Raw genomic sequence first — 12,934 nt, forward strand, 5'->3', positions numbered from 1 at the left:
CAATGCATAGGCAAAACTTCAATTGATTTTGAGACTTCTTTGACAAGCAGTGAAAAATCAAAGGTAGTGAATCCATGATACGGATAATGCAGTTAATGTGCTTTTCAGCTTTTTGATGTGTAACAGTTAAAAATGTTGTTCTGGGAGTGCAGGCACTTGCTGCTAGGACTTAGCTGTGCAAACTGCTTGGAAGAAGGTCCCTGGGAAGATATCAAGCTTGCTGCTTACTAGCATTTTATTGAGCTTCTTTATTTATGTGCAAATATACTCCAGAAAGAAATCTTCAATTATGTGATTTTTTTTTGTGAAAAGTAACACAACTCTGTTCCATTCTTCTAATTAAATACAGCTAATGGTGGCAACTAAAATGCAAGAATTTGGACTTCTTTCACTCATTTTTCTGCATGACAGGCAAAATTACTGCTTTGGGTTGTTTGATTTGGTTTGGTTTAAACTTCTAAGCTTTCTGGTTTTAATCACAATTTTTCATAAAAATTGCTTTTTCTTTAATCTGTCAGAAGCTATTTTCCAAATGTTTTAAACTTTCATATTCAGTATTTGTAAATAGCTTTTAGAGGCAGGAGTGAGAATACAAGGAAAAACATTATCTTTTGAGCTTTTTCCAAAGTTCATTCACAGTGTTGTTCAGTTTTGGTAGCTTGCACAGGTACATTAGTGAAAAAGGGGACACATTGAGGAGAACTCAAGTAGAGGACAGAGAGGAATCTTCCATGTGAGAAATGTTACCAGAAAGCAGATAAAAATAGTGGGGGTGTGCAATGATGATAAATGTTTCAGGTATTACACAAGCCTTTATGTGGCTTTTCTCTAGAAATAAAATACATGAGAAGCTGCAGAACTATCTCTCAGTGTGAGTGGCAACATTAGATGGGCTTGAGCCCTTCTTTCTATTGGGTTTTCATATAGTGTAATTCTTCAAGCTTTTATTTGGGATTGTTTAGAAAATAAGAATGGTTAAGTATCTCTAATGATGGGTGTAACCTTGGGTGCTTTAGATACTGTCTAAGGCTCCACAGCTGCGGTCCATTGATGTGTTACCACTGGTATTTTTATTCTGTCCTAGTGGGCATTTTTGGGAAAGTGAACCATTTTTTATGTTGCATGAATATATGGAGGCCATTTCTTTTGCAAGAAGAATTAACAGGAACTTGAAGTTTATGTGTTCTCTGATTTGGCACCAGTTGAGTGTAGGAAAGCCTCACTTTGCAAAGTGAGCAAAAGGCCACAGGAGACTGTACTGGAGACCAGACTGTGTGCCTTGTGTTCAGGGTCTTGCCAGAGCAGTGGGAAAGGTCACTCCCTTGGCCCGGCATGAGCAGAACAGGCTGGGGTAGTGAGTTACAGGTGCACGTAGCTGGAACAAGAGCGATCCAGCAGCTACTACAGTGTGAAACTACAAGGAATATATGGATGCAAGAGAGTGATGAAGGGTCTGTATTTGTTCTGCCTTGGAGACATTCCTTGATTATTCTGTGGAAGATGTGACCTCAGAAATAGTTAAGATAGCCGTGCAACAACCATAAATAAAAGCTTAGCAAGATAGTCTGTTACGACCTAGCCCATTCTAAAGGTTGGACTGGCCAAGCTGGAAACTCCCTGTAGCTACCGTTTGCAGTGATGCAGAAGGTGCCACCACACTTGCTGCACCTCCCACACCAACCAGGCTGCTTCTGGCTCTTTCTCTTTTTTTCGTTTTTTAAATATGAGTTTATTAAGCTCAGATGACAGCAGCCTATGGGTGATCTCATGTGCCTTTTTGTGTTACATCAGTGGTGTCCCTGAAGCCATTTTTTCCTGGTGGCCCTAGGACAGCCCAAGGACCCTGCGCTGGCAGCAAATGGGGTCTCAGCTGCAAGCGCTGTCTGCAGATGTCAAGGCATTGCAGCTTCCTCCCATATGAACAACAACCTTCTGGAAGGGCCTTCTGGGCAGTGAAATAACCAGAAATCTCTTTTTCATCCTCCCCTAAGGTCATCCTTGTTACCCACAGCCAAAGGATAAAAATGAGAGAAAAGTTGTATGCAAGCATGTACTGAAGCAGTGTGGCACCAACTGGATCATGCAGACATTGGGGAATCAATGAACAAAATGAGTGTTAGCAAAATTCATCACCAAACCCAGCTCTTGGTAGAGGAGTGGAGGAAAGCTATTCTTAAAAACTTGCATACAGCACACCGCAGTACCAGGAGAATCCCCATTAACTGCATGGCTGCCAGCCTGCACTGGGAACAGCCCTGCTCCAATGTCCCTTTGTAATTCTCCTCCAGTCATGGCGGTTCATCTGGCTGCAGTTCTGTGCAGGAGCAGCTGTTTGAACATTGGAGATGGTTTTTCATTATTATTGTTAGCTGTATAAAGAGTGTAATTCAAAATGAGCAAGTCTAGCAATAAATTACAGCAAATGCTAATTAGAAAATGGTCTCAAAGACACTTTTCACTTCCTTCCTAAAATACAGTCCTTCAAGTTTTGTTACTTTTTAATAATGGTGACTACTTTGGAGCTTTTTCTTGATATCTGAAGACACATGTTTATGTAGCTTGGGTGAGATTTTTTTTTTTTTTGTGATGCAAAATTAATTGTATCAATATGTGTTTCTGTACTGAGCACTGTGTGTAGTGATCTCTGTTAAGGAAAGTGTCTCCTAAACTTGGTGAGTTTTGTTGTGTACTGGAGAATAATTTTGATCTTACATTAATGCCTAACAATTCTCTTGGGTATCTCAGATGGGGACAGAGCATAGAGTTAGCCCGATTCTTGAGTGCCATTCTTAGGTTCTTGCATGAACAATAAAATTATTTTAGATTAATTTTATTTTCTTCATGCAAGTTCTTACTATCATGGAAGGATATGACTGACAAATATAAATTAAATGTAAGGCCAGAATTCATTCAAATGTAGAAAATTCTCTTATTCTGGATTTGCGATTCTTTGAGAAACAAAGCTTTTTTGCACTGAAATGTGGTCGGCATTATATCCTGTCTTGCAACAGATGCTGGAGTAGTCTTCCAGCACTACTGTTGCTTTGTGATTCACATTAATGCGAACAGGAGTCATGTCCTCACACTAAGCTGGTGTTGCCTTACTGCTCTGGGTGTCCCCAGTGTGGCAGGGATGCAATCACTGGGGACTGGGGCGATTTCAGAGGCATGGGTCCCCTGGGCCTTTCTTGGGGGTGCTGTGCTGGGGTATGCTCTGCAGTGCTAGGTACTGGCTTGGCGCTGCCAGCAGCTCTCCTGCAGTCCCAACCACATTGGTCAGCCCTATTCCTATGTAATTTTCTTGTCCTTGGAGAGAAGCATGTGATTGTCACAGTGTTGCCACAGCGCACCATTAGTGAGCTGAAGTGACTGGGCCATTGAAACCCGAAGTCTGACTTGCTGTTGAAAGCGGAACTCTGTGTAACGTGTTCCTCATTATCTGTATTCATGTCCCTTTTTGTTTGCCCTCAAGTCAGATGTAAGATCAAGCAATACACGTAATTATAACTGATTTGCCTTGCTAGGAGCATGCTTGTTTTTGCAGAGGGCAGTTAGAGGTAAGGTATCCCACTGAATTTTGCTGCAGAAGCCCTGGCAGGCCCTGCTGTGGCAGACATCTCTCCGCAGTGCAAGCAGGGAGCAGGATGATGCACAGGCTTGGAGCAGATGACATCAGTGACCTATTCCGTTTCTGGTAATTAAGTTCAGTTTTAATCTTGCCAGTTAATTTGACGTGTGCAAGGATGTGTGACTGCATCCAGACTTCTAATTCAGAATTGTTCACATAACAAAGCGATCATCATGCGAATGGGCAAGAACTTTGGAATCTAGAGTTTGGTGACAGGGGCAAATGTGGGAGGGGGTACCCAGACTGGGTTAGGTCAGTGAAGTGGAGGAGCTTGTGAATGAAGCAAATACTATTAGTAATAAATTAATAATAATGTTGGGACTGACGATGTATATGCCATAATCCATCTGGTGCTCACCAGAGTGGTCTTTTAACCCACTGCTTTATCCGGCCATTTCTGGGGAAGGAGAAAGCCACCATTTCCAGCCAGGGCCATGTGGCAGCTGCTTTAGGAAGGGAAGTGAAATATGATGTATCTGATTGTAAAAAGTGGGAACCTTAGCAGTAATGAGGTGCCAGTATATTTTCCCTTGCTATACAGTAGATGCTAAGGCATCTGACCTGCAAGAAGTTAGGCTGGGTGTTTGCTGCATCTCTCAGGGATGAGAGCTCCTGCTCATCTTTCCTCCCTGAAACCAGTCATTGGCATCAGCTGAACTTGATGTTAGAGGGAAGTGGTTGCCATGCCTGTGCACCCTGGGGTGCCCCAGAGAGATGCTGGGTTTGTGAGAGACTGATCCTGGTGTGATGCCACTGACATGGATCATCTCACCCCTCTCCTACATCACTGGGCTTCTGTATGATTGCAGTTCCCCCCCCCAAAAAAAGTGTTTAATATTCAAAATGCTGATTAATAAATAAATCTATACTTTTTGGAAGAGTGCACAGTTATTGTTACAGCCTTTCAAATGTCTTTTTATAGGAACACAGTGTTTAAAAATATTAATTAGAACAGTCACATAGGACTGATTTTAATAAAAGAGCTTTTGGTTATTTAAATTCAGCTTTTAAAAAAATTACTTTTTGGAGTTTCATGTTAAGTCACTAGGTTAGTATTATTTTTAAAGATAAACAATGTCTTTTTAGAGTTCCTTGGGAAATGTCACTTCTTTAATGGCTGAAATTCCCCTATGCCAGGATAATACAGGAATTCCCATTTCTAAAGGATATTATATAAATGTCATGCTAGGGAATTATAGTATGGGCATGGTTTTACTACCAGAAACAGTATTTGCAGCTTTAGGGGTCCAGATGGATATGTGAATGCTTTGTAATATGTAAATGAACAGCAAAATGAATGAAATGCAGAGTAGTTCTTCCTTCCTTTTTGTGTCTCTGGCTTCAGGTTGAGGGAGCAAAATAATAGCTGGTGTATGCATGTCTCCGTCAAGAGACAGACACTGGCCTTTCCCTGTTTTAGTTTGTAAATACACATCCATCCAGTGCTGTCAGATAATGTGAATTCTGCATGTCTGGCATCCCAAATTTTGTAAAGGAGATTGATATATACCATTGCTTCTAAAATAAAAAAAAATAAATTCAACAGGCATATTTCTTGACTTCAGAGGGTTTTTTTTTACAGTAAGAGTAGTTAATTCATAACTGCTTTTTAAAGGAAAGAGGCTTTATGGCATTTGCAGTGTAACCTTCTAACTTGGAAATAGCGTTACTGTAATCTAAAGTGGGAAAGGATTGACCTATGGGATTTGTACGTCAGTGTCCTTACCACTGGTGTTGGGAATTGGGTCACAGTTTGGTTACAGATGTGAATCTTACAGAATTGATTTCAAGGAAATAACCTTATTTCTGCATGTTGCTGTAATGTGCACAGCTGGGGGCACTGACTTTATGATGTTGCTTTTTTTTTTAATTATTTATCTGGTTTTCATGAACTGAGTATGCTTGGATGTGTTAAATTCCAATGTAATCACAGGTGTTTCTGCTAAAATAGTTTCAGAAACTGTGAAATATACTCAAGATAAACACATGTCTGATGGGGATGTGCCTAAGCAGCCCACTGAAGTCGGTGGGAGGTTGCACTGCCTTCCCAAGCAACTTTGTCAGAGCTAACATAATAGAGAAATAACTTTTAAAACCTACTACTAGTACTACTGCTACTAAAACCATGAATATTATGTGAAGTACCTGGGTCATAGAAGTCATGTTGAATGACAGTTTTTTTTACAAATCCAGTGTGGGACTTGCTCAGTAGTTCAGTACTGATACCAGACTTGGTTTAAGTTGGAAGTTGCTGGGCAGGGGACCTGTGAAACATGTGTTGCATGGTGCAGTACCAGCATTCCTACTTCTGAGCTGGCCATTCTGTGCTGCTGCCTTGGGGCTCTGCTTTTCACAATATGTGCCAAAGTACAAATTTGAGAGAGGGGTTTTCTTGCTTTTATGTGCTGTTGTATTGGGGATGGTGGGTACCAGACCATTTTTTTCTTTAATAAATCCTTCACTGTTACGTGGCCAGGATATTAATTAGCTCATTGTTTCTGCTTAATTTTGTGACAGTGCTCTAATTACATCCTTTAGTTGTGCCATGAAGTAATTGCTGTATCTTCTCCAAATTTTATGTTGAGATATGTTATTAGTAAACTTTGAATTTGGCAGAGGTGTTTTAAAAAATATGGTAAGGCAGACAGTAATTTTCTAATTTATTTAAAAGACAGCCATTTGGCAATTTCAAGCTTTGATACTATACTGTCAATGTAAATGGAATATTGATTTTACTCCATTTCCTATCTCACTGGAGTCATTGTCATGAGGATGAATTCACGTTGGTTCTTGCTGACAGTTCTCATGCCACTGAGGCTGGTATTTTCAGCTTCCACTTTCTCTGAGAGTAAAAATAGCATTCTGCACTGCTGTGTTCTTTAATATTGTGCTTTTTGCATGTCCAACCTTACACATCTTTCTTCCCAAGAGATGTGTGTGAATTGGCATAAGAAAACAGGAACATCCAGCAAACCCAGGTACAGGAACAGTGAAAGCAGTGGATCTTCGGGAGAGTCCCAGAGCAGTGGGGCACACCCATTCAGAGACCTTGTTTTTGTGTCTAAGACTGTAATGAGAAGGGGAGGAAAATGGTGTTGCTAACCTGGCTGTACATCTCTTTACAGCAATAATGGGAAGTAATAAAAGTTGAACTTATTTAATCAGAACCTGGAAACCATAATCCCATGGTCCTTTCTGTGTTAGTTTCACTTTCTTGTGCATTTCCAGATAACCTTTCCATTGATTTGCGAAGCTGCTTCTAAATGATTTTCATTAATGTAGCTCAGCAGACAACTGTCATCTGTCTTAACCTTTTAAGGAATGACTTGTCATTGTTACTTCTCTCTTTTGTCTTTTCTGAGATTTTAAGACGTTTTCAATATTTTTAGCTTCATTTCCCTTGTATTCCTAATTATCTGTGAAGGCAAAATTTTGCTCTGGCCAAGCCAATGTTGCAGCATTCCCAGGACAAGTAGTGAATACTTCCAAATTTCAAAAGGTGAGCTTCAAAAATCACCTGTGGATTCAGAACAGTCTTTGGTACTGAATGGCCTGCCAGGTGGAATCTGGAAACTCTCAGCCCCTAACTAAATTTTAATTTAAAAAAAAATTAAGTCAATCCTTTTCCTGTCTCTCTCCAGGGTTCCTCCATCTGGGTTTGTTGCAGTCTTCCCCAGCCAAAGAAAGACATCACTTATATCTGCTGGGTTTTCTTGCAGACAGGGAAATCCTTTAGCATTTGAGGCTTACTGGGGAGATGGAACATCACAAGAGAATTTCAAAGCTAGGGGAAAGTAGTTTATGCAGATAAAGTAACTGTATTTCTATACTAACATTTTTATTTAGTGGAGATACTGAAGATGTACCTCTGGTCTGAAGTCAGTCTTTATTTTTGCTAGAAGGCTATTTTTAAAGTTGACATTTCTGCTCTGTTTTCAGGTAAAAAATTCTGACCAAGCAATTTTTCTTCAAGTAACTATGCAGACAAAATATATGCCTAACGTTTCTTCACATTAAGAAGATTTCCCTTTGAGGCATTGCAGCTCCTTGGAGTAACCTTTCTGTTTGTGGCTGGCACATGAGGGGTGAAATTCAGCCTCATGTAATATTGTTACAGATACGTCCCTAACTTCAACAGGAGCAGGACTTTGCTGAGTGGGTGGGTAGTCCAATTCCAAATAGAAAATTTACTACAAAGCTAGGAATAAAACCTAGTTTGGTGAGTTGTACCACGAATATTAGTCCTTTCACTATATGTGAGTGCAAAAAATAGTTTTCATCTATGTTCATTTTGTGTGTTGCCTGTCTTCTTTCCTTATTAGGGGTGACCAACTACTCTTGTAATGAGAATGAAATTAAATATCTTATTTTGAAAATGTTGCCTTTAACTTGCATTCGCTTTAGCATGTAAAATACATCATTTGCTGCTCTAACTCTTGCTGGTGTTTGGAGAAATCAGTGCTTGGTAGTGGTCTGCTTGGTACTGGCCCTTCATGGCAGGTGCCGTGGCACAGGTGGGAGACCCTCACTTGTTTGAGCACTTGTTCCAGAAGGAGTTTTTCAGTACCTGAGTCTCTGCTGTAGTCCTGAGTGGTGATCAGTAGTGACTGCTGGCACAGGATGAGTCTGATTCCTGAGAGTTAGGCAGTTGAAGCAAATAAGTATCTGTGTTTACCAGAAACATACCTAGCTGTTAACTTGTGCTTGCAAGTAATTGTGCACAGTTGTTTGTCTCTTGCTAGCAGGGGTGAAAAATGTGGGCATGATTACAAGTGCCCTGGCAGGCAGACAACGGTGTCTGTTATAATCTTGTTAGCTGTATTAGGTGTGCTTTACTTCTCCTGTAGTTTGTTCTAACCACTCAGCCCCTGGGAAAAGACCCTTAGTAGATTTTCATCATCTATTGGTGTGCATACTGACAAGCATTTTCCAGGCTATGTTTCTGATTACAGGGATGCTGCTTTGGCAGTTGATGGTGGTGGGAAACAGAGATTGTGGATCAGTGTCTTTAGAAAGACGGGTGGAAACAACCTTCTGAATGCAGGTGGGCAGGAAGCTGTTGGGAGTTGCAGTGCTGGTAGGAGAATTCCCGTTGTCTGTATTGCCCAGGGGCTCCAATGTTGTCCCATAGCACATCGTTGGTGCTGCCGCAAGGGCTCCTCTGCTTTTCCAGGATCTCCGTGCTGGGCCAGAAGCTATCCTTTATTACAGAGTTGTATTTACTCGTGGCCCCAGACATCTGTGGCATAGCTGGGTGTCTGAAACTCGTCTCGAAGAAACAATGGTTTCACCTTGGCATCTGAACGGAGAAGTTTACACTCTCATTCCTAGCTGTTACATGCCTGGGTGGTTTTAAAGTGAACGGAGTTCGTCACGAAGCTTGTGGTTCCCCATAGCTGAGGGAGGAAGCGAGGTCCGGTCCTTGCTGGAGGGGTGGGTCACGCGGGTGCAGGCACGGTGTGCCCGGTGTCTCGGGTGAACACGGGTCCAGGCCGGTTTGCGGAGACCCCGGGCGGCTGTCAGTGACTGGCCAGCACGATGGCTGTCTCGGGCAGCGAGCAGCGGCAGCGGCCCCGAGCCGGCTCCGGGGACAGGAGCCGTTTTGGGGTATGTCCTTAGGAGAGGCCCGCGGGAGCGGAGGGGCCGCGCCCCCGCCAGCCCCCGCGCGGTGACAGCCGCACCGTAACGCGGCGTTATGACAGCTCCCGGCGGGGCGGCGAGCCCGCCCCTCTGCGTCCTACCGGTCGCGCCGCTTCCGTGCGTGGAGCCCGTACCTGTGGCAGGCGGAGGAGAAGGGGGGTTGGCGGCGCGCAGGCGGCACCATTCCCCGCGCCGCCGCGATGGGCCGCCCCCCTCGCTGCATGCCGGGTAGGGCCCGAGCCCGCCCGCTCGTCCTCCGGCGGCCGGGCGAGCCCCGCCGGGCGGGCGCGCTCGGCGCTCGGGGCAGCACCGCACAGCGCAGCGTCTGGCAGGCGCGACCTTTCATAAGACGGCCCCCGCTATTGGCTTCCCGCCCGGAGTATCGCTGCAACGCTCGCTGCCATTGGCTCGTTCCCGGTCATGCCTGGCTCTGCCGGGGACGCGGCCCCTCTCCCCGCAGCCCGGCGGCGCTGGCGTGAGTGCCCTGCGCTGACGGCGGCAGCTCCGCGGGCCCCCGTGCCGCCCGGCGAATTGTAACGTGTCTCTTCTCTCTGCAGGTCGGTACTAAGAAGTGCCTTTCCTGACGTCTCTGCTGCTTGGGACCGCTTCTAGAGCAGCCGCTGCTTTTTGCCTTGCTTGCTGCCAGCTAGACCGCGAGGAGAGCGACCCCGGGCAGCCACCCGCTGCCGCCCCGCCGGGAGGAGGGCGCTGCCGGGCCTTGCCGCAGGCTGCTTTACTGTAAAAATAAAAGTTTGCTGAGAAGGTCAGAGCTCTGCTGCCGAAAATCAAGGAGAGGAGGAGGAAAAAAAAAATAAATCCCGTCTCGATCGTTGCTCTAAATTGCTGCATCTGTCTATGCCAAACTAATCGATACCGATTGCACCACAACCCCCCGCTGCAAACCCATCTGCGAGGAGATTACCTTTCAGACAACTTCATTGACAGAGCTCGGAAATCCCGTGTTGGAGGGTCTGCCACGTTCCCATGCGTGCGTCGTGGGCTCCGGCTGGCGCTCAAGATGGGCCACTGAGCGCGCGAGGCTAGTCCCGGGCCACGCTTCTTAACTTTCACCTCGCCGGTAATCCGAGCGCTTCTCTAAGTGCGAAGCCTCTGTCCGTTAACAGTGTCACGCTGTGAACTCCCGGTGGCACACCTCCTTGAGATTGCAGCCACCCAGTTTTACATGTACTTTTAAAATAGGAAACCGGGGGGGGGGTGGGGAAGAAAAAGTGTTCTGGAGGTGGTGCTTTGATCATTTCCAGGTTATCAGTTCAACTACTCATTTGTCCGTTTTATTGGAAATTTTAACTACCTGTAAAATCTAAAGATGGCTGTTAGTGTCACACCGATTCGGGACACAAAATGGCTAACGCTGGAAGTGTGTAGAGAGTTCCAAAGGGGGACTTGCTCACGACCAGACACGGAATGTAAATTTGCACACCCATCGAAAAGCTGCCAAGTTGAAAATGGACGCGTAATCGCCTGCTTTGATTCATTGAAAGTGAGTAAATACTATATTATTTTCAAGGATATACGGTTGATGAAAGAAGCGGTTGTAGCCAGAGAAACCCTACAGCCCAAAAGGGAGCAATTGCTGGCTGCCAGCAGTGGGCTGTTTTGCTGCATTTATTTTATTGATGCTTGTTGATTTGTTTTGCTGTTTTCCTCTGGGGAAAGGGAAGGATAGGGGGATGAAGGGAAAATATACCTGACAGAGCTCAAATCCTCTGGCATGGCTACACTGACTAGTTCTTTGCCTCCAAATTATCTCTGCCTGTAGCTGGAATAAAGGGCGCTTCACATAGAAACAGCAAAGTCACTGTAAGGATTCTTTGTTTTTAATAACACAAACCACGTAAGCAATATGTGGATTTTTTTTCATCTCGTAACTACCAACGGGTGGTTGGTGCCTCTGGACAGCTGATCGTGAATCTTAGAAGAGTGTTTTCCTCCCTAGGTTACTTGGGTGTCTGTGAGCACCCTGCTTGTATTTCTGTGCTTGGGACTGCTATGGTTATTCTGTCATTTTCATAAGTGGACTTGCTTAAGCAGAGGATGATGCTTAGCAGAAGGCAGGGTGCCTCTAGACGTCCAAACAGGGCTGTGGCAGAGAGGGTACAGCCTCACAGTGCTTTTTAGGAGGGGCATCTGAGTTCAGCACTGTAAATGTATAGCTGCTGTCTTACTGTGGCTGTAGTTTCATTAATAGGTGTTAAACATGTGGATGCCAGCATCTTCTCTTCTTTTTTTATGAATTCAGTCATCTTAACATCTAAATACTCATGCCACAAACAGTGCAAGATAAATTCAGTACAGTAATTAAAAAATAATAGAAGTTGGGAAATAGGAAAAAAAAAACAACTGGCAGACTGATTTCTACAATATAATTTTTTCTTCCTGGGACCAAATCTGGGAAGCAGAGCAGAGCTTGAGTGTGTGGTATTGACTCATGGTAGAGATATGCTCTGGAGAGGGAGTTGTAGCTGTAACTGGCTACTGCAGGTCACTTGAGCTTCCAGGCCCCAGCTGCAGTGAGAGCTGAGCAGGAAGCAGGTTTTTAGCGGGTTTATATAAATCCTGCAGCACTCCTGAGTTTAAAAATGTGTCTTGTCTTAGATCAGAGTAGAGGGTAAACCTTTAAAATGCTCTCATGTGCAAGTACCCAGCACCCCCTCTCCAATGCATATTGAAATGCTTCTGTTTCTGTGTTGTTCAAATGTGTTTTAAAACTACAGGACTTATAATGTGGGTGTGGGGGAGGGAGAGAGGAATAAAAAATAATTTCAAATGTGGAAATAAAAGGTTTCTGTGCATTAAAAACCTGTTTGGTCATGAGCTGTGCCAGGGGCTGCCTGTGCTGATAGGGAGTCCTGGCCCCTTAGGCCACCATCTCTGCCCGTCAGAGCCACCACGCCTGGGAGGCAGCGAGCCGTCCTGGCACTTCCTCTTTGTGGCAAAGCATGGTGTGAGCAATGGCATGAGCCATGGTGTGCTGTCATTGTCATTGGTGGCTGCACGGCCTGCTGCAGCACTGCCCCTTTGGTGGCACATCTGCCAGAAACCTGGGCCTGGCCTTGGAGACTGAAACCTGCCTCTGTGTGAGAGGCTGTGAGTGATGCATTTGCTGGGTAAGACACCACCTGCAGGATGCCCCAGTTTGATTTTCCGCTGAACTGCTGTTTGGTTGAAGGGCACGCTGTGGTCATGGCAGCCTCAGCCTGCTGGCTTTGTGCTTGTCAGAGTGAGGATCCCACTGAAAAGGTTAAAACAAGACAGCGGAGTTAACTGGACATGAATCTTTGCTGTGGGAGATACTCCCTGAGTTTGCTGTACATCAGTGTTCTCTGCTCAGATTTCTGATGTCCTTGGTTGCTGGAAGTGCCTTAAAATCCTTGTGCTGTACAAGGTGGCCTGTGGCACATCCATCAGCAGGGCTCTTCCATTTCCTTTTGTAATGAAGGACATAATCATCACCTTTGTAAAGAGCTGCAAGGTCCATGGATAATACTTGTAGGTAACACTATGCCAGTATTATGCTTCTGACTCCCACTGCACATGGAAAGTCAGTGCAGTAGCTGAGTTGTAAGCTGGGAAAGAATCTGCTATTTAAAAATACCCTGCTTACCAGATATGTTTACTTGTGTTCGTGCTGAAAGGTTTACTTGT

At 44.6% G+C, this 12,934-nt stretch overlaps 1 protein-coding gene across 6 annotated transcripts in view; it reads left to right on the forward strand.

Annotated features, from left to right (window-relative positions):
• Positions 1 to 12,934, forward strand: part of MBNL1 (muscleblind like splicing regulator 1) — a 96,584-nt gene that overhangs the window by 8,500 nt on the left and 75,150 nt on the right. For 3 of the 6 annotated variants that reach the window (XM_034063459.1, XM_034063460.1, XM_034063465.1), the window contains exon 1: positions 10,494 to 10,769. In XM_034063459.1, coding sequence (XP_033919350.1) covers positions 10,596 to 10,769 — 174 coding nt within the window. In that variant the 5' untranslated portion in view covers positions 10,494 to 10,595. Of the gene's footprint in view, positions 1 to 9,571; positions 9,744 to 9,825; positions 10,770 to 12,934 lie in introns of those variants that run through there. The other 3 variants (XM_034063461.1, XM_034063462.1, XM_034063463.1) reach the window with 2 other exon arrangements.

The sequence above is a fragment of the Melopsittacus undulatus genome, chromosome 6 (assembly GCF_012275295.1).
Source record: "Melopsittacus undulatus isolate bMelUnd1 chromosome 6, bMelUnd1.mat.Z, whole genome shotgun sequence".
NCBI lineage: Eukaryota > Metazoa > Chordata > Aves > Psittaciformes > Psittaculidae > Melopsittacus > Melopsittacus undulatus.